The sequence below is a fragment of the Lithohypha guttulata genome (assembly GCF_036872675.1).
Source record: "Lithohypha guttulata strain CCFEE 5908 chromosome Unknown scaffold_1, whole genome shotgun sequence".
Taxonomy (NCBI): Eukaryota; Fungi; Ascomycota; class Eurotiomycetes; order Chaetothyriales; family Trichomeriaceae; genus Lithohypha; species Lithohypha guttulata.
Window position 1 is genome coordinate 484,962 of NW_027042750.1, and position 19,773 is coordinate 504,734.

The 19,773-nt window shown below is 48.6% G+C and overlaps 6 protein-coding genes across 6 annotated transcripts; 3 read left to right on the forward strand and 3 right to left on the reverse strand.

Moving 5' to 3' along the window:
* Positions 1–1,193: 1,193 nt before the first annotated feature.
* LTR64_000177 (uncharacterized protein) lies at positions 1,194–1,996 on the reverse strand (the record flags this gene model as incomplete). The annotated part of the gene is made up of 4 exons (XM_064894563.1): positions 1,194–1,322; positions 1,465–1,630; positions 1,674–1,932; positions 1,984–1,996. 4 exons carry the CDS (start codon positions 1,994–1,996, stop codon positions 1,194–1,196), a joined length of 567 nt encoding a protein of 188 aa, XP_064757250.1.
* Positions 1,997–3,541: 1,545 nt separating this feature from the next.
* On the reverse strand, positions 3,542–4,576 carry SCL1 (Proteasome subunit YC7alpha/Y8 (protease yscE subunit 7); the record flags this gene model as incomplete). The annotated part of the gene is made up of 5 exons (XM_064894564.1): positions 3,542–3,928; positions 3,976–4,188; positions 4,240–4,334; positions 4,448–4,510; positions 4,570–4,576. The coding sequence occupies 5 exons, from the start codon at positions 4,574–4,576 to the stop codon at positions 3,542–3,544; spliced, it is 765 nt and encodes a 254-aa protein (XP_064757251.1).
* Positions 4,577–4,974: 398 nt separating this feature from the next.
* Positions 4,975–6,174, forward strand: LTR64_000179 (uncharacterized protein; the record flags this gene model as incomplete). Its single annotated transcript, XM_064894565.1, has 1 exon — positions 4,975–6,174. One exon carries the CDS (start codon positions 4,975–4,977, stop codon positions 6,172–6,174), a length of 1,200 nt encoding a protein of 399 aa, XP_064757252.1.
* A 1,942-nt stretch (positions 6,175–8,116) lies between these two features.
* Positions 8,117–10,066, forward strand: ACE2 (Metallothionein expression activator; the record flags this gene model as incomplete). Its single annotated transcript, XM_064894566.1, has 2 exons — positions 8,117–8,306; positions 8,352–10,066. The coding sequence occupies 2 exons, from the start codon at positions 8,117–8,119 to the stop codon at positions 10,064–10,066; spliced, it is 1,905 nt and encodes a 634-aa protein (XP_064757253.1).
* A 7,036-nt stretch (positions 10,067–17,102) lies between these two features.
* Positions 17,103–17,596, forward strand: LTR64_000181 (uncharacterized protein; the record flags this gene model as incomplete). Its single annotated transcript, XM_064894567.1, has 2 exons — positions 17,103–17,241; positions 17,295–17,596. The coding sequence occupies 2 exons, from the start codon at positions 17,103–17,105 to the stop codon at positions 17,594–17,596; spliced, it is 441 nt and encodes a 146-aa protein (XP_064757254.1).
* Positions 17,597–17,784: 188 nt separating this feature from the next.
* Positions 17,785–19,629, reverse strand: RTF1 (RNA polymerase-associated protein rtf1; the record flags this gene model as incomplete). Its single annotated transcript, XM_064894568.1, has 2 exons — positions 17,785–19,381; positions 19,430–19,629. The coding sequence occupies 2 exons, from the start codon at positions 19,627–19,629 to the stop codon at positions 17,785–17,787; spliced, it is 1,797 nt and encodes a 598-aa protein (XP_064757255.1).
* Positions 19,630–19,773: the final 144 nt, after the last annotated feature.

Sequence of the window (19,773 nt, forward strand, 5' to 3'; positions counted from 1 at the left end):
GGTTGTAGTTTAGGTGTAGATCACCATCTCACTTTCGCCCGGACCACACGTGACACAGTAGTAGTATACTCGAAAGTAGCTTCCGGCTCCTCGCCATAATGTTTATCTAAAAAGCTAATCAAGTTGTGGTTGCAGAGCACAGTGGTATCGATCACAATCACGATGACGCGCAAAAGTCACATACTCGAACGGCATCGCCGAACCAGCTGACGGTATTACACGTAGAGTGTTTTTGGTACTGTTAGCTCTTGTACTGTATATCCACCCTTCTCAGTGACTTCTGGGCAAGCATCGGGTAGTCGATTAAGTTCATTAGAGTAGACACACTTTGTGAAAGCCTGAGCTGAAGGAGGAGGAGACTCTGGTTGTTTTACTAAATTCTCTAGACGTTTCAGTGTAGAGCTCAGCTGATGTGGACGTGAACGTGAACGCGAACGCGCTGGTGCTAGAGAAAGCGCGAAAGAAAGCTTGCCAAGAATAGAGATTTTTGAAGCTTACAAGATTAGCCGAATGTGGCTTTTCAGCTGTCACTCGAACCTTGCGGCACTGCTGTGTGTTATCTTTTTCTCAACGGGCATGCGCTGGCGTCAAAGACGATCACTTGTGTGTATCTCTGAATCGATGTAGCAACCAGGTATCTAGCAAGGCATGATATATGTCAAACGTAGACAGTACTAAGAGAGATGGTCAAAGGTTGTCCTATATTTACTATGGAACTCTATAGAAGAATATGAATGACAGTGAGCGAGTACTTCCTTGAATCTTTCCTATCACGAAAGTACGTACAACATGTGTGCGAATACCCGAAACCCTGCTGACGCATCTGCTATGAAATCCCGTCATCGGTGATTGTCTCGATCTTGACGAGTCGATAGCACACTCGGCCCCACGAACCCGACAAGAACCAAAAAGTGCACGTGGTCAAAACCACCTGCGCCTTCCATAATTAGTTATGCCAAAGTCTATCGTCGATTTTGCCGTGAAGTCCTCAATGGGAATAGCTCCTTTTTTGTCCCTCGTGATGCCGTAGAACGTACCGTCTAGCCCTATACCGTCACAGTCGTGCTGCTGGTCGAATGTTACCCAAAAGAAAAAAGTGTGAGTCCAGCTCATCAGTGTCATGAACCATAAGTCTGGGGAGAAGAGAAAATTGAAGGATTGGGTTCGTCTTTGCTTGTCTGAGGAGCAATACGTCATCTTTGTCTCCGGATCCAGGCAAGCATGCGCTCGAGGGAAGGATCTTCATCAAGCCAATAGCTCTTGCGGCGGTCAGCAGCTCTGAGATCGTTGACCACGGATTCATCGCTGATGTTGTTGAGTTCCTGTAAAGCACCTTGTCAGTACTTTGGTTTACATAAAGTTGTGGATCCGACGATCAGTGCCTCTCTGGGACGTTCGCAGATCAGCTAGCCACACACGTGGCGGGGACGATGCCGATCACTTCGACTTCAATGATATACATACCTGTTGTAGACGTTGGTCAATTGCCTGTAATGCTTGTGCTTTCTTATTAACAGGCCAGCTACCATCCATAGCCTCCTTTCGCAGTCGCACCCATCTCATGCCAGCTGCCGCGCGAAGGTAAATTTTATGTGCTTGAAACCGTCGTGTAGAAGCATCAAGGATGATTCTGTCACAATTAGATATTGGTCTTTAACTTACAACTTACTTACCGTTGGAGAGTTGCCTTTTGAACTTCGGTGTCTGCCACTCTGCCAGGCTCAATCCCCAAGTTTCCAGGGTTGTAATGAGTGGCCAGTATCGCTTGTGCTTCGGCATTGCATTGACGCAGGACAGTGTAACCGCCAAGATAGTACGCTGACTGATCTGGAGGGCTCGCTTCTGCTCTAGTCACCAGCGATGTGATGTGGGTCTGAAGTGTTCGAAAGTCGTTCATCACTTCCAGCACCCGAAGAGCGCGAGCCTCGTTCTCTGATCCACGATTAGCCAAATTCGTGGTCTTGGAAGAACGTTTAGACATACTGCCGTCGGACATCGTGCAAGCTGCCTTAGAAGACAAGGTGAAAGACAAGTGCCGTGTGGTAGATGATGATTGGTTGTCGAGCCCTGGTGGACAGGCAACGGATAAGGAGTCTGAGGTTTCTTGGTCGGTTGTTGTCGCTTGATTCTCTGCCCCGGCGTGCAAACGTATGGGTATAGAATCTTGTTCGTGGAGATGTGCTGTCTCAGTCCGACCAGAAGATAGTTCCGAGGCGGTAGAACTGAGCTTCTGCTTCTTCCTTGGATGTTGTTCAGCTGGTTGAGAGCTCAGGGCAATCAAACCCAATGTAGAGACTTCTTCACAGTGGTTTATATCTCTCTTCTCAACTTGCAAGTTCTGCGGCGACATTACTATAGTGCTTGTAAACTAGATGTTATGTGGCTGCCGTTACTGCTGGCCAGTCAGCCTCACGAAATCAACATCTCATGGTCGCGCACTGGTGCGGCCCGTGGCTTTTGCACAACAAGATAGTACGGTCCAGCTTGAGAGAATCATGACATGGGATATGTGCAAGTAGTGAGGTCGAAGCCTGCTGAACAAAAGTCCTGTGGATACCAGATCTGGATATGATGTCGAGCAGGCTAAGAGGCTAGCAGCGAAAACTATACCAGAGTGCGGCAGGGCTGAAGGTATCGCGATAGAGCTTAAAAGAAACGACGACATCATTGGCGGCAATAGAAAGAGGTTCACTAGACATTCAGACAGCCACATGGTTGGTGGGCCGTGTATGTGGAGAAGCGCATAGATCAGAGATGTAGAGAGGTCCTCAAAGATGGCGATGGATAGTGTTGTTGTGCGCTGAACAATGCAGCGATAGTAGACACGAGGTCTTGTGTGTCTTGCGTGGGTTGTGGGCAAGTGCAAGCGCGATTTGTTCATGGTACCTGGAGCTGTAGGAGGAAATGGTAAATAAGCTTTGACGCTTGCCCTGGAAACTCCACCGAGCTTGTACGGAAACGAACGAGCTGATTCGAAGTACACTTGCACCATCGCTCCTCTGTCACTGCACTTTCAGCTGAACAGAAAAACGCTTTCCCAGACTTGCACCATGCAGCCGAGCCTCCAGGACCCATCTTCAAGCTCCGATTCTGCCGCGAGAGATCCATCGCCGTTGACGACAATCTTGGTGCCCAGCCTTCGGAGCACGAATGCTGTTTTTCAGTTGTGGCTTGCCGTTGAGCTTCGCTTTCATGTCGCACGATTCTTCGTCTTGGTGCTACGAGGATACTGCTAGATTTCGGATGCGGCAATGTCGTTTTTCTTTGAGCGGCTGAGCTGATAACCGCCGCAAGTCATAAACGATAGCAGGGAGGAACTTACCATGTTCCTGCATGAGGCTGTCGATAAAACATCCAGCCCCCAAAGGATCTGCAAAGATGCTATTGGTCTGTTGAAGTGTTCCCGAAAGAGTTGCCGCTGCACAACGGGCGGGTGTTTGAGCCTGCTAATATTAAGCCACCGTCAACATAACCCCTGCTCAGCGCAACGTGCTTGTGCGAGTGAAGCTCGATTTCTGTGTGAAGCTAGAGCATAGATTCATCAATCTCTTTCAGCGATAGCTTGAAGCCGTTCTTCGACTTCGTCCTCTGTCAGTGTACGAAAAGCGGAACTTGTTTCATCAGAGCCTTCAGCTCGTGGCCCACCAACAATACCGATCTCCAATTCGTTCTTCTTGAAGTCGACGCTGAGTACAGTGCTAAGCGTGGTAATTCCAAGCTCGACAATCTCCTCCCAGTCACCCGGGGCACATTCCTTGTTCTTGAGTTTTTTCTCCAAGTGATTCAGAGCTTCTTGTTGTTTTGGTCCTGAAGCAGTTGCTTTGTAGCCAACATAGTATCCAGCAGGATCGCATTTGTATAATTGAGGACCAAGTTCGTCGTCCACAGAGATCAAGGTCGTGGCAACACCGAGAGGCCTCATGTAAGCCTACAGCACGTTAGCGGGATCAACACGACGTTTTATAGGAGACGTACACGTTGAGTATAGACTTGATTGATGTTGGCAAGGCGTTTCGCCAGTACATCACATGGCATTTCATAGCCATACTTGTATTTGAACTCAGCTGCCTCTCCTCGAGCACGATCAACAGAAGCTCTGGCATCGGCAATGGAGCCCGTCATTACGCAGCCTACTGAGGGTGAGATCTTGAAGACATGGGACACAGAGGATGGGTCAATGAGTTTGTCCTGTTAGGAAATTAGCACAGACATCCCAAGTAATGTGCAAATGTAACTCACAGGGACTTTCTTTTGTGACAGAACGACAGCACACTTTTTCCCTCTTACTCCCACTGAAGTTATGTTCGCAGCTGTAATGGCTTTGAATGCATACTCTGTTCAGGTTGTCAGTGATCACTTGTAGGATTGTGCTTCGCATAGTCGAGTATGCGTCTGCCATGGTGTATGTCTCAACAGCGGCGTATAGATCGATTGAAGGAGGACGTACCAACTTGATATAGGCGCCCCTGATCTGAGAAGATGGTGATGTGACGGTCGTATCCTGCGCTGCCTATATAAAGCTGTCAGCTCGGCCAGTCCGAAACTTGTCGATTCTTGCGAGGCACGAACCAGACATGTTGGCCCTCTAAGACTGCGCTTGTGGGTAGTGTTGTTCGTGTAGCGAGTTGTTTTGTATAGGACTGGTTCGAAGAACACGAGATGGATCCAGAGTTTGGCTTCAGCAGAAGTACTTGAATGCTGGTTCAGTGGTTTCTCTACCATTGACGACAGCGCAGCCGGGCACGCGTCAGTTAGCGACCGCCTAGAGAGCCTAATATGCAGGCAAGGACTTCGCCACAGCAGCCACAATGTGGCTGTCGTCTTCCAATTGGTCAGACATAGCGTATGATTTTCGTTTTCAGCTCGCCAAAGCCACTCTTAATACAAATTTGTAGGGAATCTTACCTTTCACGCATATATTGGCCTCACAAAGGTTAGTCTCTATGGATCTCATGGAGATATAGTCACAAGATCATGTCGCATGTACCAGCATGGAAGCGATTGGGCCTGAAGCTCAAGTATGCAAAGGAGGAGCCCAACCATGATCTTTCACAACACAAACAATCAAACAGAGCTGAGCCACTCGTAGATGGGAATGTTGCTGAGCGACCAAGCAAGCGTCAACGTATATCTCAAGATGGTCAGCACGCTACAGAGAGGCTGAATGGTCACCAAGAGAGCCCGGCAAAGACTTCTGGAGACTCCGCACCAATAGCCCCGGTTAATGGTGCTCAGGGGAAAAGGCCATCGCGAAAGTCTGTCTCTTTCGCAGACGACACGAAGGCTGAAGATGGTGATTCACGGATTACGATCGATTTCCCTGAGAATCTGCCTGGCTCAGCTACCACACAGTCCGCTAAACGAAAGCTTGGAGATACAGACAGTACATTCGATACAGAGAACCTGAGACCTGTATCTATAGCTACAACACCCAAGAAGAAGAAGAAGAACAAGGACCGCGTTAAATCGAGGGGAGATTCGGAGGCTCGAAACTCAGTGCCTAAAGGCAAGAAGGCTCTGGCACTCGACTATCTCTCCTGTCATAAGACAAACCGGCGTGACTGGAAGTTTAACAAGAATCGTGATGTGTGGGTGCTCAGCCATGCTCTAAGCACTGTAGACATTCCATCTTCACACACAGTTGCATTAGCAGGATATGTGGCTGGCCTGCCCAGCAATGCCGCGGCACGGCAACGTCTCGTTGAGCAATGCAGGAATTCTATGAAAGAGGAAACTGAAGTCATGGATGATACATCAGACCGAATGGCGCTGCTCAACCTCGTCGAAGAACCAAATAGTAACGACGTTAATCAAGACGGTCTCTTCGAACGATATCCTCGCGCCCAGATTCTACTGTGGGCTCTCAAGGAAGATACAAATGTCACCAGAAAGGAAGCGGCTCCTACATTTGCAACATCCACTGTACCATTACCACGCGTGAGGAAGAACAAAACGAGGACGGCCGTTGCCAGTGTGTCGAGTAGTGAAAGCGACTCAGAAAGTGATTCGTCGGACAACTCGCAGCATTCTAGCTCTCGTAATAAAGTTCATCAAGTTGTCCCTAATCGCAAGGCGGCGGTTGAAGAAACTTCTTCGTCAGGGAGTTCTAGTACGGATGGCGACGATGATACATCGAGCAATGCAGATAGTAGCAGTAGTAACGATAGTGAATGAAACAAAATTCTCGATGCGAATAGGACTTTATTGAGATTGGGTCATACTTCGATTTAGAGATCAGAGCATTGCCCAAGTAACAAGGCAGAAAGTATCCATGAGCACGTTATCGACCACTATAGCCTACTAAGAAACCATAACGTCGAACAAGCCTGAACCTTTGTAGCCGGACGGTGTCTAGTTGTTCTGCTTTGACACAGCCCCTCAATCTAGCCTTTGACCATGCCGCAACCACTCTCTATCACTTTTCGCAATCACGATTTGCTCTCGTCAAAGACGTAGGTCAGGTGGCATCGACCGCAGTATTGTCTGTTGTGCATAGCAGCCATGAAAACACCAGCACCACAGTCGGAGTGTGGGCACTCACGTCTCAGGCGCTCGATCTTGCCATCACCATCAACCTTGTAGTACTTGAGAACAGCCAACTTGGTCTTCTTTCTCTTGTGCTTGATCTTCTTTGGGGTGGTGTAAACCTTCTTCTTTCGCTTCTTAGCGCCACCTCGAAGTCGTAGGACCAAGTGAAGTGTCGACTCTTTCTGGATGTTGTAGTCGGAAAGAGTTCTGCCATCCTCCAACTGCTTGCCGGCGAAGATCAGTCGCTGTTGGTCAGGTGGAATGCCCTCCTTGTCTACAGATTTGTTAGTGTCCAGGTTTGGAATCGTGCGACGAAGATGCTGACCTTGAATCTTGGACTTGACATTGTCGATGGTATCTGAGGACTCAACCTCAAGGGTGATTGTCTTGCCCGTGAGGGTCTTGACGAAGATCTGCATAATGAAGATCTGATAGATGTTAGATGATTCAGGTCTGCGCACAGCGAAAACCACGTACCTCGACAAAATGTCTTCCTCAACCTTCGATATGGACCTGTTCAACAGAGGACGGACGACAAATCAATGTGCCTTTTCGTGACTTACAAATCTTGGCGCGGAGCCTGCTTTCCCGCGAAAGCGGCAGGTGCACTCCACTTTGCTGGATGACGCAACTCAGCCGAGAGTCTCCACGGTCGTGGTTGCCGTCACAACGCACGCTGTTGACGAAACGTAGTTTGAGATCGCTTCATAGTCTCTTTCTTCCTGCACCACCCTAAATCTTCTATCTCCACCTTCATCCTCTACAGGCCTTGGGCACAGACACCTGAAACATTTCTACTTGCTCTTCAAAAAGAACTTTAGCACAGGACAAGCACCTCTAGCAGGAACAGTCCGAGAAAGACCTCCCCTTCAACTACCTCACCCGAAACACTTTCGAGAAGAAAAAAACAACACACTACTGCTGCTACTGAGAGGAGGAGGAAGAAACAAAACGCTGCCCGGTTAAGGGCGGTTGCGCTGCGCGAGGTACGTGAGAGCAGCTCGACGACCAGGACAAGATAATGCCTGGGACGAAGACTTCTACAGGAGGAGCGACGAGGTCATTGGAACCATCACTAACATTTTTGCAGTCTCGAACCACGAAGGAATACGGCCAACCTTCAGACTACTAACCTTTCGAACTCATCTCGTCAATGATGATGTCCAACCCATCTTCATCTCTTCAGAATCGACAAAAGCTACACCAACGACAGAATTCAACTCCTGTAGCTTTCGAAGCCATGAAGGTGCAAATGCCTCCCACTCATATGCAACGACAGAGTCTTCACCAACGAGGACAGTCATATGACATAAGTCGAACGCCAATTCGTCGACATCGACACACTGGGAGTGCCGTAAGTATGCATACTAACATAGGACCCATCCAAGGACAACAGATTTTGCGAGAAGCGCAGCAGCAGAGATTAGCCAGACCGGGTCAGCCATCGATCCAACCACGAATAGACACCTCAGTAGCGCAGCAGTGTGGTATGTTTCCCCAATCCTCTTCGCATATACCTTATGATATGATGATGAACATGCCATCACCGAATGGTATGGTGCACTATTCACATGTACAGAACATGAACATGCCGACATCGGCAAACTCTCGAACCTCATATATGTTCGACGAAAATACACAGCATTACTTTCAGCCTATGCACCACATGCAAGACATCCAGCAGATGGTGCCACCCCATGACAGGCGGTTATCACAACCTGATCTAAGAATCCAGACAGGCATGAGACCATATACACCTACACATCAAATACAGACTGGTGAGTTTGGCGTCCTTCAAGTAATATTTTCTTAACCATATCTAGCTCATTTCCCTTTGACACCAGCACAAACACCGTTAAACCATCCTTCACGGCAAGTGAAATCATTACAGACATCTCCACGAGCATTGCAGCAAGACGAGACGATAGTATCTCCTCGACCGGTCTCCATGCAGAAATCACGATCGTTACAAGGCATCGCCGAGCATGATGCTATGAACTCCTTCACCAACGACTTTGGCGCTCCATTATTGCCTGCCTCAGAAACAACAACAATAGCCCAAGAGCCAATGAAACGTAAAGCCGCTCATTCGAAGAACGCTCCAACCAGTAGCATGAATTTTCCATCAACACCTCTCTTTGGGGAATCCGCTCAAGACACCACTGACCTTCAGAACATTGATCAATCAGCTTACCAACTGAGCCAACTACCATCCTCACCGAATAGACCTGCACTTTCACCTCGCCGCATCTCAATATCCGACCTTCACTTGGATCCGGGTATCAGTGCTTCCAGTATAGAGACGAATATAAGTATCGACGACATTGCACAATTTATAGTCCAGCCTGATCCAAACATAAACAGCTGGAGATGCACTTTTGATGGTTGCAACAAAGACTTCGGTCGCAAGGAGAATATCAAATCACATGTTCAGACTCATTTAGGTGATCGTCAATTTAAGTGCAATCATTGCGGCAAATGCTTCGTTAGAGGGCATGACCTGAAGCGCCATTCGAAGATTCACACAGGTACAAAAGCTTACGCTTGTCTTTGCGGAAATGCCTTTGCGCGACATGACGCTCTGACACGACATCGACAACGAGGCATGTGTATCGGCGCTTTTGAAGGAATTGTTCGGAAGGAGGTTAAACGAGGCAGACCAAAGAAACACCGACCAGAGATGGAAGACCGCCTTGACAAAGCATCGCGAACGCGATCAAAGCAGCAGCAGGGCTCTAGTGGACCTGCTGATACCTACCACTCCTCGGCCTCCAGCTGCTCCATGTCGAGCTGGGGTTCACCACCTGCGGAGAGCATGGACAACCTAAGCATTCGTGACGGTCCACAGTCTCCCAGCATCACCTACGATGGTGCGATGAATCTATTCGGGCTGGACCCACAAAGCATGGATACCATATCTCACGGTCCGACAAACTCTGCGCATCAGGGCCCGATGCTTGGAGATATGTTCTCCTATACTCCTCCTGCAAGCCCTGGATACTCCACTGGCAACAAGCCAACTCCCTCCTTTCGCGAGCTTACTCCTGCTGAGATGCTGTCTTTTGAAGAGCACTGTGGTTCGGCTGCAACAGCATTACAGCCCATGGCTGACCAGGTGTTGAACCACCCAGTTCTCGTGGGCAGAGAGGTCACTACTATGCCGCGAGCCGACACATACGACCTCCCCTTATATTCAGCAGCGCATGAGCCCGCAGTGCTGACCACGCAGTCAGCTTCGCTTCCAGCTCTGTCCCATTCCTCTTCTCCTCCACCCCAGGAGCCAGGCTCGACGTTTGCCTACGATTTTCCTGACGATATGCATCCACTACGAATGAGCACCATGTCCAATATGTCCTTTGGCCTTAGCAATCTCAACAAGACTCATGACTCGAATACCAATACCCATACTCATGCCGATGCTGATGATGCCCAACGCAACGAGTTTGACAGTTTCCTGGATTTCAACGACGACTCACAGCTGGGCTTGGGCATGAACCTCAACCTAGACGCTAACGATGCATTCTTTGCATCATTGTAGGGCATTCGCTAGGATGATTTCCTGGCTTGAGAGGAGCGCTATGTAACATCGGATTTGAATAGGACAATCTTCAAAACAGGTCAGGTGGGTTGAGCTTTTGGCGTAGTGGAAGTTGGATATGTATCAGCACATAAATAAAAGCGGAGGTATAGACATTTGGATGGGACATGACATGAACGAATATGAAAGAACCTGGCACGCGGCGTTTAAATGCAGTATTCACTTATAGTCTCACGACTGGGGGCATACTGTGAGTCGGGATGTGTTCTTTTTAGCGATAGGGACAGGTATACACCTTGTAGGATTAACGTGTATTTCTGTACGGCTTTAAGGCTGTCGATATAGCTCTGATATCGACGACAATCAGATAGCTCTCCAATACCTTGTTCTCTCTCTATGCTTTGGTTGTCCAGCATCACGTTTCTGTTCGTTCGCAGTCAAATACAAAGTTCGCGAGATTTCGCCGTGCTCAAAGTCATATCACACAGCAATCGTCTGGACCAGGGGACAGTAACGCAAAGCACGTCGAACGGGTGAAGGTGAGTTGACTGAATATCAAGCACAGGGCTAGACTGTAGTAGGGATCTTTACTGGGTGGATGATCACTTCCCGAAAAGGGGTTGGAAGTGAGGCATGTAAAGTGTGTGGGAAAATCGGACAGTTAATCCAAGGGACGAAAGACTAGTCGAAATGGTGTGGGATGACGGTAAAGTGACTGTTTCGTGATTAGAGTTTCTGGTTAGGGAGAACCGCGATGCTACTGTTTTGTATCCAGGTGTGTCAGCCTGCTTGAGTTGCTTGCCTGGTCGCTGTTGAAGGGTAGTGAAAGTGGACTAGAACTGGTGCCTTAGCTCCACGCCAACAGCTTATTGCAATGCGAGACTGAAGAGGAAGAAGGCAAATGGGAGACAGGACCATGTTCTGGACTCTTTCAGCAATTTGCAGGTCGCCCAACGGACTATACTGGAAAGCAATGTTTTGTTGATGCGACCAGCTTCCCGAAAACAGTCATGAGCAGACTCATAAAAGAGGCGTGTGTGAATTTAATGGTTGCAGGATCCTCGTGAAGGTGCGAGGTGAGTTTGAAATATTTTTGTTATGAGAGCCACTGATGGACTGTACCCTGTCTTTGGGGTGCACAGCTTTCCATTACCACTGGATTGTGTACTTCCGAGAGTGCTTTCGTACCAGCTTCGTCAGGTCAATCAGGAAGATGCGCTCCAATAGACGTTCACTGACTTGCCAAGCATACGTAATGATGCGTGACGTGCAACCATGCTTGTGAGTCCTATGGAAGTGAAGCTGCACGACTTTGATGTGGTTTATCGTAGCATTAGGTTTATGGTACGAGCGAGCTCGGCGAGGGGTGGTTTGATCAGGGAGGTCAAACAGCGCAAAGCTACTGCGACACGCTTGTTCGAGTTGATGCGCTCAAGGCCCGAGTGTGAGGCGGCTATCAAAGGTCACGTTGTGGAGTATGCCAGTGTCATCTCGACACGAAAGTCGACGTGGCGGTGGCCAAACCACTCAACCGGAAAGCTCAATTGACACGACAGCTCTTGTGCAGCAATTCAAGATCCCGTGATTGTTCGAATGTGGAAACGGTACTAGTAGCTGATTCGAAGTCTGCTCGCGCGTTCAGCTTCTTCGCGAGGTGCTCGCGGTACTCATGCTGCTCAGAAACTGGCTGTAACGAAACAATGGATACGAACAGCTTCGTGAAGACCAGACTGGGACATTGGTTTTCGGATCCTGTATGCTCGTACGCCTCATGCTCGCTTGTCAGAAATATGTCGGTGAACGATCGTGCCAAAGGATCTGGTCTGTTAGCAGTACCTTTGTTGTGTTAGTTCATTTGTTGCGAAGTATGAAACGTGTAAGGTTCAAGGATCAGCAACGACCTTGCCTGAGAGTTCCGTCTTTCTGTAATATCAGCTCTTGCATCGGCTTCAATATTCAAGTAGTTGTGAGCATCTCTCTACACTGAGAGGATTTGCCGAGTTTGTGTCGATCCCGCCTCGCTTCTAAGGATCAGCAGTCCAGTTTACGTGATGCAAGAACAAAAATTATGGTTGTTTTGTTCATCTCCAGCACGCGGGAGTGTCATACATGCCAGTCGATATTGTGGCTCTGCTGGTGAAGGTCGTCGATAGAACGTGTAACGCCTGCTTTTGTTCTATAGAGGCAGTACAAGCCACGTTCCTGGACTCGATAACTTTATCACGTCTGAGAGCAACACGATACTCCATCCGAAGCAATGCTCAAGAATGCTCAAGAATATATGACCCTAGACGTGGTCGAATATACATCCGTTTAATATGTAGTGATAATGAACCCATGCATTTTTTTGCCTACCAGGTGGCAGATGCCAAGCGCGACAGGCTAAATTAGGTCCTTGTTGCAAAGGGCTGTGGAGGGTTGCGAGACATCTTCTCTGTTGTGTGCTCAATTTCGTCCTCAGCAGTATTAGATCTATTGAGTGTTCTGTCTGCCATTACTGTAACATGGGTTTGAAGGAGGTAAGAACATCTCTAATCGTCAGTCATGTGTTATGCACAATGACATACTTTTTTCGTCCACTTTCAGAACGAGACAATGTATACGCCTTGCCTTACCAAAGAAAAGAAACATATCTTAGGCAGTGGGTGGTTGGATGAAAGTGAGGCGGAAGTGCAAGGTCTCGACTCTCGGGTGTTTATTGGACCTAAACTAGACACGCTTTATTTAAGGCAGCGAATCAGACGAAAAGCAGGCTGAGAATGGGTAGATCTCAACCCTAAAAACTTTGAATTAGACACTGATACCACGGCGATAGTAGCATGATGCATCCGATGGGCGTCGCACCAGGAGTTGGACCATCGTCACGAGATGAGTATATAGAAGTCTAGTGTTTGCGCTCACCGACAGTGATGGCGTCTGCTCTGTACTGCTGTCTTCAACTGCCCGACATTGACCAGATCTGACCAAGTCCGACATGACAAACACTTCCATTCCCGTGCAGGAGTATTTCTTACCCGGATACGAACTTTCTAGACAGATTGTTCTGCGGCAAATACAATACTTCCTGGGCCCATCAGCAACAGTACGGCCATATTCCTTTCAGGTACAACTCAAAGTATGACAAAGCTTCGACATGTTCTGACAATTCTCGAAGGGTCGAGAAGGATATCTGATATGTGGCTCACCATTGACAAAGGCATGATTCCTAGGACAAGCCTCTGGACATAAGCTCATCTGCAGTCAGGAACAAATAGAAGACCTGAAACGACAGTCGAAAGAGTACGAGCGCCAACAGACGATCCGCATGAAGACAAAACGAAGTGGCAGTGATTCTGAAGAACTGGATCCCGACATACACAGCATAGTGGTGGTACCAGGGAGACGTGCCCAACAACATTATCGGAGGCCGATGTATCACGACGCCAGGTGACGAGAGAGCTTGAACTGGATTTATCTATGCTGCGTACAATGTAGCCTCTTCTCCGAAGCGGCAAACCCTCTACTTAGATCGTCATCGGTGGTCTGCTCGACTTGCGACTGGTCCTGGTAAGTCGCTCTGGAAGCACAACAATGTTGCGCAAAACTTGCTTGTCGAGCGACGAACCCGACTCAGGCTGTACTGGCTTTCCTCGTGACTGAAAGAGATGGGTTTTATGGTAAAAGCAGGTCGGAACAAAAGTGTTGGGATGTAAGAGTCCGAAAAGGAGCTGTACTGTTGTGTTGAATGGAAATCAATATGCTGGCAATTCGTTCATGAGCCACGGTATGTGGTATACGTCCATGGTCCGACTAGGCATGGAACATGATAATGTCGTTCGCCCTTCTTGACGTAGAATTTGATCTCAACTTCAGGCCAGAAGCTCTCGATGCCTCTTTCTTCGTACCATGGGCCGATTTCAAAGATAATGCTCCAAGGTATTCTTTCGCCATCCTTGAAGAGGTCGAGTGCAGCTGCAAGTGTGGTGTCTCCTGAGGGCGTCCACTCTTTTACTCTACCATCCTCATTTGTGACGGCATGAAATTGCAATCCTTGCTGTAGAGACGACGACCCGGGATTGAGCAGCCTTAGATGAGTTTTCAGGTTAGAGGCCGGTGTGCCAGAAACAGTGTTAAGAACGTGACAAGTGATGGGTGAAGACATTGTTGCCAATACTAGTATGTAGACGTAACCTTTTTGTGCTGTTATGAAAGAACGACAAGAATATAGAGCAGTTATACTTGCGTTGTCCTTCTTATGTCGCGGGCAGTGACTCTTATCAGGACACAGATGAAGCTTGATTGTGTTCGTGAGCACGTCTGGCCTATAGCAGCTCGGCGCTCTCCGATCGTGGCACTGTTCTTGACAACAATTGACTGCTGGAGATTACACTGATATTGTTGCTGATGCTTCAGCACAACTCGGTTTTCAAACGTGCATTACCGTCGTGTTCCAGCAATCCTGATAGCTATGTTCCTCGAACCTGAATTGGTTGTCGTGAATTCGAGTTCGAGCTTGTTGCATAGTTGGCCATCATGGTCAGCCAGAGTAGATTTTGGTGGAAACCCGTAATTTTTAAGCATCTGCTTCTTTTGCGATTCGTCCTTTCTATAAGCCACTAAACAATTGTTGATTTGTGACGGTGCAAGCGCTTTGAGGGTTCTCACATTTCTTTTTGTGTTAGGTGTTTACTCAATTATAGCAAAATTTCCTATGGCGCAAGGACAAATCAAAAAAGCGGCTGTGCCTGCGAAGTCACAATCTCGAACAAATGCTGGAGTAACGAAGAAAGGCCTGGGCGTGCAAAAATCCAAGAAATCCAACCTGATTAAAGCTGCGAAGATCAACAAGAAGTTCACATCGGGTCTAACAGCGCAAACGGAACGAATGCTGGGTGAGCGAGCAGGTCATCTCGAGATGATCGGACAGGGCAGAAAGAAGAATTCTGAGGCTGCGGGCACGCATGGCAAGAAAGGCGGAGAGAAGCGCACGAACAAGAAGACCTGAGCCATTGTCGGCTCTCACAAACAACTACTCGGCTCTTGCACAGGATACTATGCAACGTGAGATAATTGGTCCTAGCCGTGCTATCGACCAAGGAAGCACAAATGTCTGCTCGTCCCAGGAAGTGTAGGAGACAAGCATGATAGAAACTTTTCGTTCGAGCAAAGACTCAGTCCCTGCTTTTTATACGCTTTGTCTTCGTCAGAGGGAATACTGGGTAAAATAGGGTTCAGCATGCAGACGAACAGGATGTACGGGCACAGAGGCAGTTTTTAAGACGTTTTCTCTACCAACATCCTGACGAGACTGGCAACAAACTCTTTATCAACTGGCATGTATCAGATTGGGAGTTGTCAAACATGGCTCCGCGTCACGACCAACGAAATGCAGCAATACATGCCTACATCAGCTCAGGACAACGCGATCGCTTTCCGGTATCGATACAGTCTATTAGTACGCAAGAATGGCATGGTTCGTTGCTACAAGGATTTGTACAATTGTACTAGTATGGATATATCACCTCGGACGAGTTACGACTGAGCTACGGTAGACCCGAGATACAAGCATGGCAGTTGGGCTAAAATCTTGCGAATGTGGTTTCTAAACGTCAGCAATTACATGCACATTATGCTTGAAGACTCTTGCATCTCTTTTGCCCGCCACCACATGCCACGCCTTGCTTTTTTGTGCCCTCGAAGCTGCACCACCCTTGCAAGACGTTACCATTTATTCAGCAAACCACAATACGCAAGCAAATACAAAGTACGCTTCATACACTCACACCAGGGACACTCGAACAACGCTGTGCGGCAGGCTTCTCGCTACAGGATGACCACTAACGGTGTCTCCAACTCTGATCCAAACCTACACGTCTACAAAGGAAACCGAGATATACTAGCAAAGCCTAGTTGGGCACACAAGCACGACGGGCGGCCAAGAAGTCGAAACCTTCTGCCATATTTACTAGACCCTTCAGCACATCCAGACCGTGTCCTTCGTGTCTCGAAAGACAGCGTTGTCATCGCAGATTTGTTTCCCAAAGCTCAAGTGCATCTGCTTGTACTACCTAAATGGCAACCGCATCGAGACTTACATCCACATGACGCTTTCGAAGACCCTGACTTCTTAGCAATGATGAAGGTCGAAGTTAAGGAAGGCCTTGGGCTAGCGACTTCCCAACTCCAGTTAAAGATGCAGGAAGCTCTTCTCGACTCTGGCATGAGCGTTCAGCATATCGAGGCGTTGCTGGGTAAGCGCGATTTTTCCAAGGACTTTCAAATTGGCATTCATGCACATCCTTCACAACATGAACTACACGTTCACATCATCTCACGCGACATGGTTTCTACACACGATTATCATGCGCGGCATTATCAAGCCTTCAATACCCCTTTCTTTGTTCAATTCAAGCTCTATCCCCTTCCACCGGACGATATTCGTAGACAAGTCGACTATCAGAACGCGAATCTGATGAAGGACAATTTAGCGTGCTGGCGATGTGGAAAAGACCGTGGGACTAATTGGACGCGTATGCGAGCACATTTGCTAGAAGAATGGGGAGCGTGGATACGTGAGGGTAGCGAAGGTGTATGATACATTTTGGTCAAATTGGCATTGCTTTGCAACGTGCATCGTCTCATGTTTGGAGTTGCATGCAATGTCCTGTGTATTGTGGGAGACATAGAGGTCAAGGGACTTCTTCATGGTGTTTGAGGTCCATAGACAGTCCAGTGTAGCACATTGAATACCCAGTGTTGTGACTCTCGGTAACTATTGATTTCCCAAACTATACGGCTGATCATCTCTGCAAGCTTGTCCCATCGCTCTTGCAATGTGTCGTGAGCGGGTCCATCACATTTCGTAATGACGTTCTCCTTCAGGAGCAACAACCATGCTCTGATGTCATTCTGCAAGGTACCACAATAGACATAAGTTTTCGAGGCACCATATTAAAGCAGACAGCCCACCTTGTCGTGTGCACCATTACAGACTTGACTCAAAACAAACATTGCAACTACTTCACCACACAACTCCACCAAATAAAAAACAGCAAACATGTCAGACGACAGAAAAGAAGAGCTCCTCGACATCGCCGCCAAGGCCGAGCAAGACCTCAACAGCGACCGACTTAAATTCGGCCGTCAAGAAGGCACAGGTTTCGGTGGCAAGGACACAAAAGGTGGCTCTACATCAAGTATGTCCCCTCCATCCCTTATCTCCATTGCCCATACTAACTTTCTTCCTCAGCCGACGAATCCGGCATCGACCAATCCGTAACAAACAAATTCCCCGGCAGCACCGCCGAATACGGCTCGCACACCTCCGGCGCCGGCAACAACAGAGACATCCCACCCTCTGAGGGCGGCGACATCCAAAAAGGAACCGGGAGAATGACAAAAGCTGGTGATTTCGATCAGGGCGAGGCTGGTGAGGGGCCCGAGGATATTGCGCTGAGGAAGCAGGAGGAGTTGGGTGGTGATGATAGTGTCAGAGGGAATGTTAAGAATCCGAGTACGGGGAGGGCTGCGGGGAATTTGGGTGTGCAGTAGATAAAGATAATAGTGGTACGGCTGTTGAGGCAGTTTGTGGCTGCTTACTCGGCAAGAAGAGGATCGAAAAAGAACCAAGAGACTTTTCCGAACCAACAAAGATGTTTTTAGATCCATGCTAAACTGTGGCGAATGATATCTATAAGATGCAACCACTTTTACTATGCAGTCCAAACACGCCAGGTGCTCTAAATGTCAATATCAATCCCCAAGTCCAACCCTTGCAAGACCTGATCATCTCTTTTTCCCTTCTTGATGACCGGCAAGCCCTTCTTCATCTCACCACCGGTCCTCATGGACAAAGGCGTTCCACTTCTCGGTGTGCCATTACTCAAGCCAGACATCAGGGGTGTGCCAGCCCTGCTGCCAGCTCCATTGACAGGCGTTCCCGCCCTCGATATGTCACTCCCACTGCCAAAAAGATCGTCATCTAGAGCCTTGGGCTTAGGCGGTACCAGTCTGTCCTTATCAACCTGGTTCACCTCGACCTTTTTGTAGGCGCGTCTCTTCAACATTGCTGCTTTCTGAATGTTTTCACTTGTTAATCGCTGATTGCGCCTGTTCAGTTCTGCCAGGCGATCGGCTTCGTTGTTTGCTTTTTGTTGCTGAACTTGACTGGGTTGCAGGGTTGTGCCCAGGGCTAGTTTCAAGGGTACGAGGTTCAGTAGTTGGTCTTCGAGGTCGCGGATTTGTTCGTCGTCACCTGCATCTTCTGCGGCCTGGATCTTTTGCTTTAGTGCCTTGCGTTCAGTGGTGCGATTGACTGTGTCCAGTAGGGATTGTTGCTGTTTGAGTTTCTGTGAGATTTCGACGTCTGAGAAGCGGTGGGTGATTAGTTTGCCGATTCGTTCCAGTTTAGCATTGACCTGACCTCGTGTGGGCATGTTGCAGTCCTCGTTGGCCATTGTCAGTCTGTATCTCCTCCATTCGTCGTCTGTGAAACGACTGTTTGAGCACTCTAGGAAAGACCAGGGTTTCGTTGCTTTCCCATGAGCGGCGATGATGTACTTGTTCGTGAGAAAAGCCTTGTGGTTTGGACCTTCGATGGCATACGGACGGCCTTCTTGGAATCCCTTGATGCTGCAGATGCGGTACTCGTTTTGTCCTGGATTGCGGCCAGGGCCGAGGCAAACGCGAGCGAAGCAGTTTGTGATCGCGTCCTCAAAGCCGGGAGTATAGCAGACTTGCGCAAAGTTTTCGCGGCCAATCCGGATACGCTGAATGTCTTGTAGCTCTGCGGGTGGATCGTCCTTCGGAGGAGTAGGACTTTGTTTCTGGCGCTTCCGGCTGCCATAATTGTAGTCAATGTCGCTATCGCCCTCGGCGTCTGCGTCACTATAGTCATCACGTGGGTGATCTCGTCGTGGCGAAGCCTTTCCACTCCTGCGACGCTCTTCTAGAGCAGCCTTATCTTCACGTTGCTTCCTGTAGGCGGCAAGTGCATCTTTACTTCCGCCAGTTTTAGTACGTTGTCGAGAGCTTTTGCGTTGTTCGTCTAGATCTGCATTACTTGCTTTGCGCTTCTTGGCCGACTTCTTAGCTTCCTCCTTCTCTCGAGACAGAAGCATGCGACGCAGCTGTGCATTCTGCTCATGGTGCTCAAGTTGTTCAGTTCTTTCTGCAAGTATGGCTTCTCTTTCTATTTCCGGCTTTGCCTCGATTTCAGCCTTCTCCGCGGCACTGTGGTATAGCCTTTCGTAGGCGAACATGGCCTTCTCTTCAGGTTCAAAATCGGCCTCAGCCTCCGATTCGGACATAGCTGCAGATTGTTCGGATACCGACATACTTGAAGACAGTCAGAGTTGGTCTAGCACGTCCAACAGCAGTACTTACTCTTCTTCCTCGTCGTCGGAGTAATTTCTTCGTTTGCGGCCTTTTCTCGATCCTCGCGCAGCTGAATTTCGTGTAGGAGGAGGTGGAGAACTCTCTTTTGCAGGTGATGAAGACCTCCTTTGTGGGGAAGAAGCAATGCTTCCCTCGCCTTCAGAGTCATCACCTGCCAGAGCAAGCAGCTCTGCATCTAGGTCGGCCATTGTGTGTGAGAGTCAGGTGATGAGATGAAAGTAACAAGACAACAAGGCCACAATGACGCGCAAACGGGACTGTCTAGTGAAATGATTTCTGCTGGCAAAGTGACGCAGAAGTGGAAGGTAAAGCAGTACTCAGATGCTGATGCG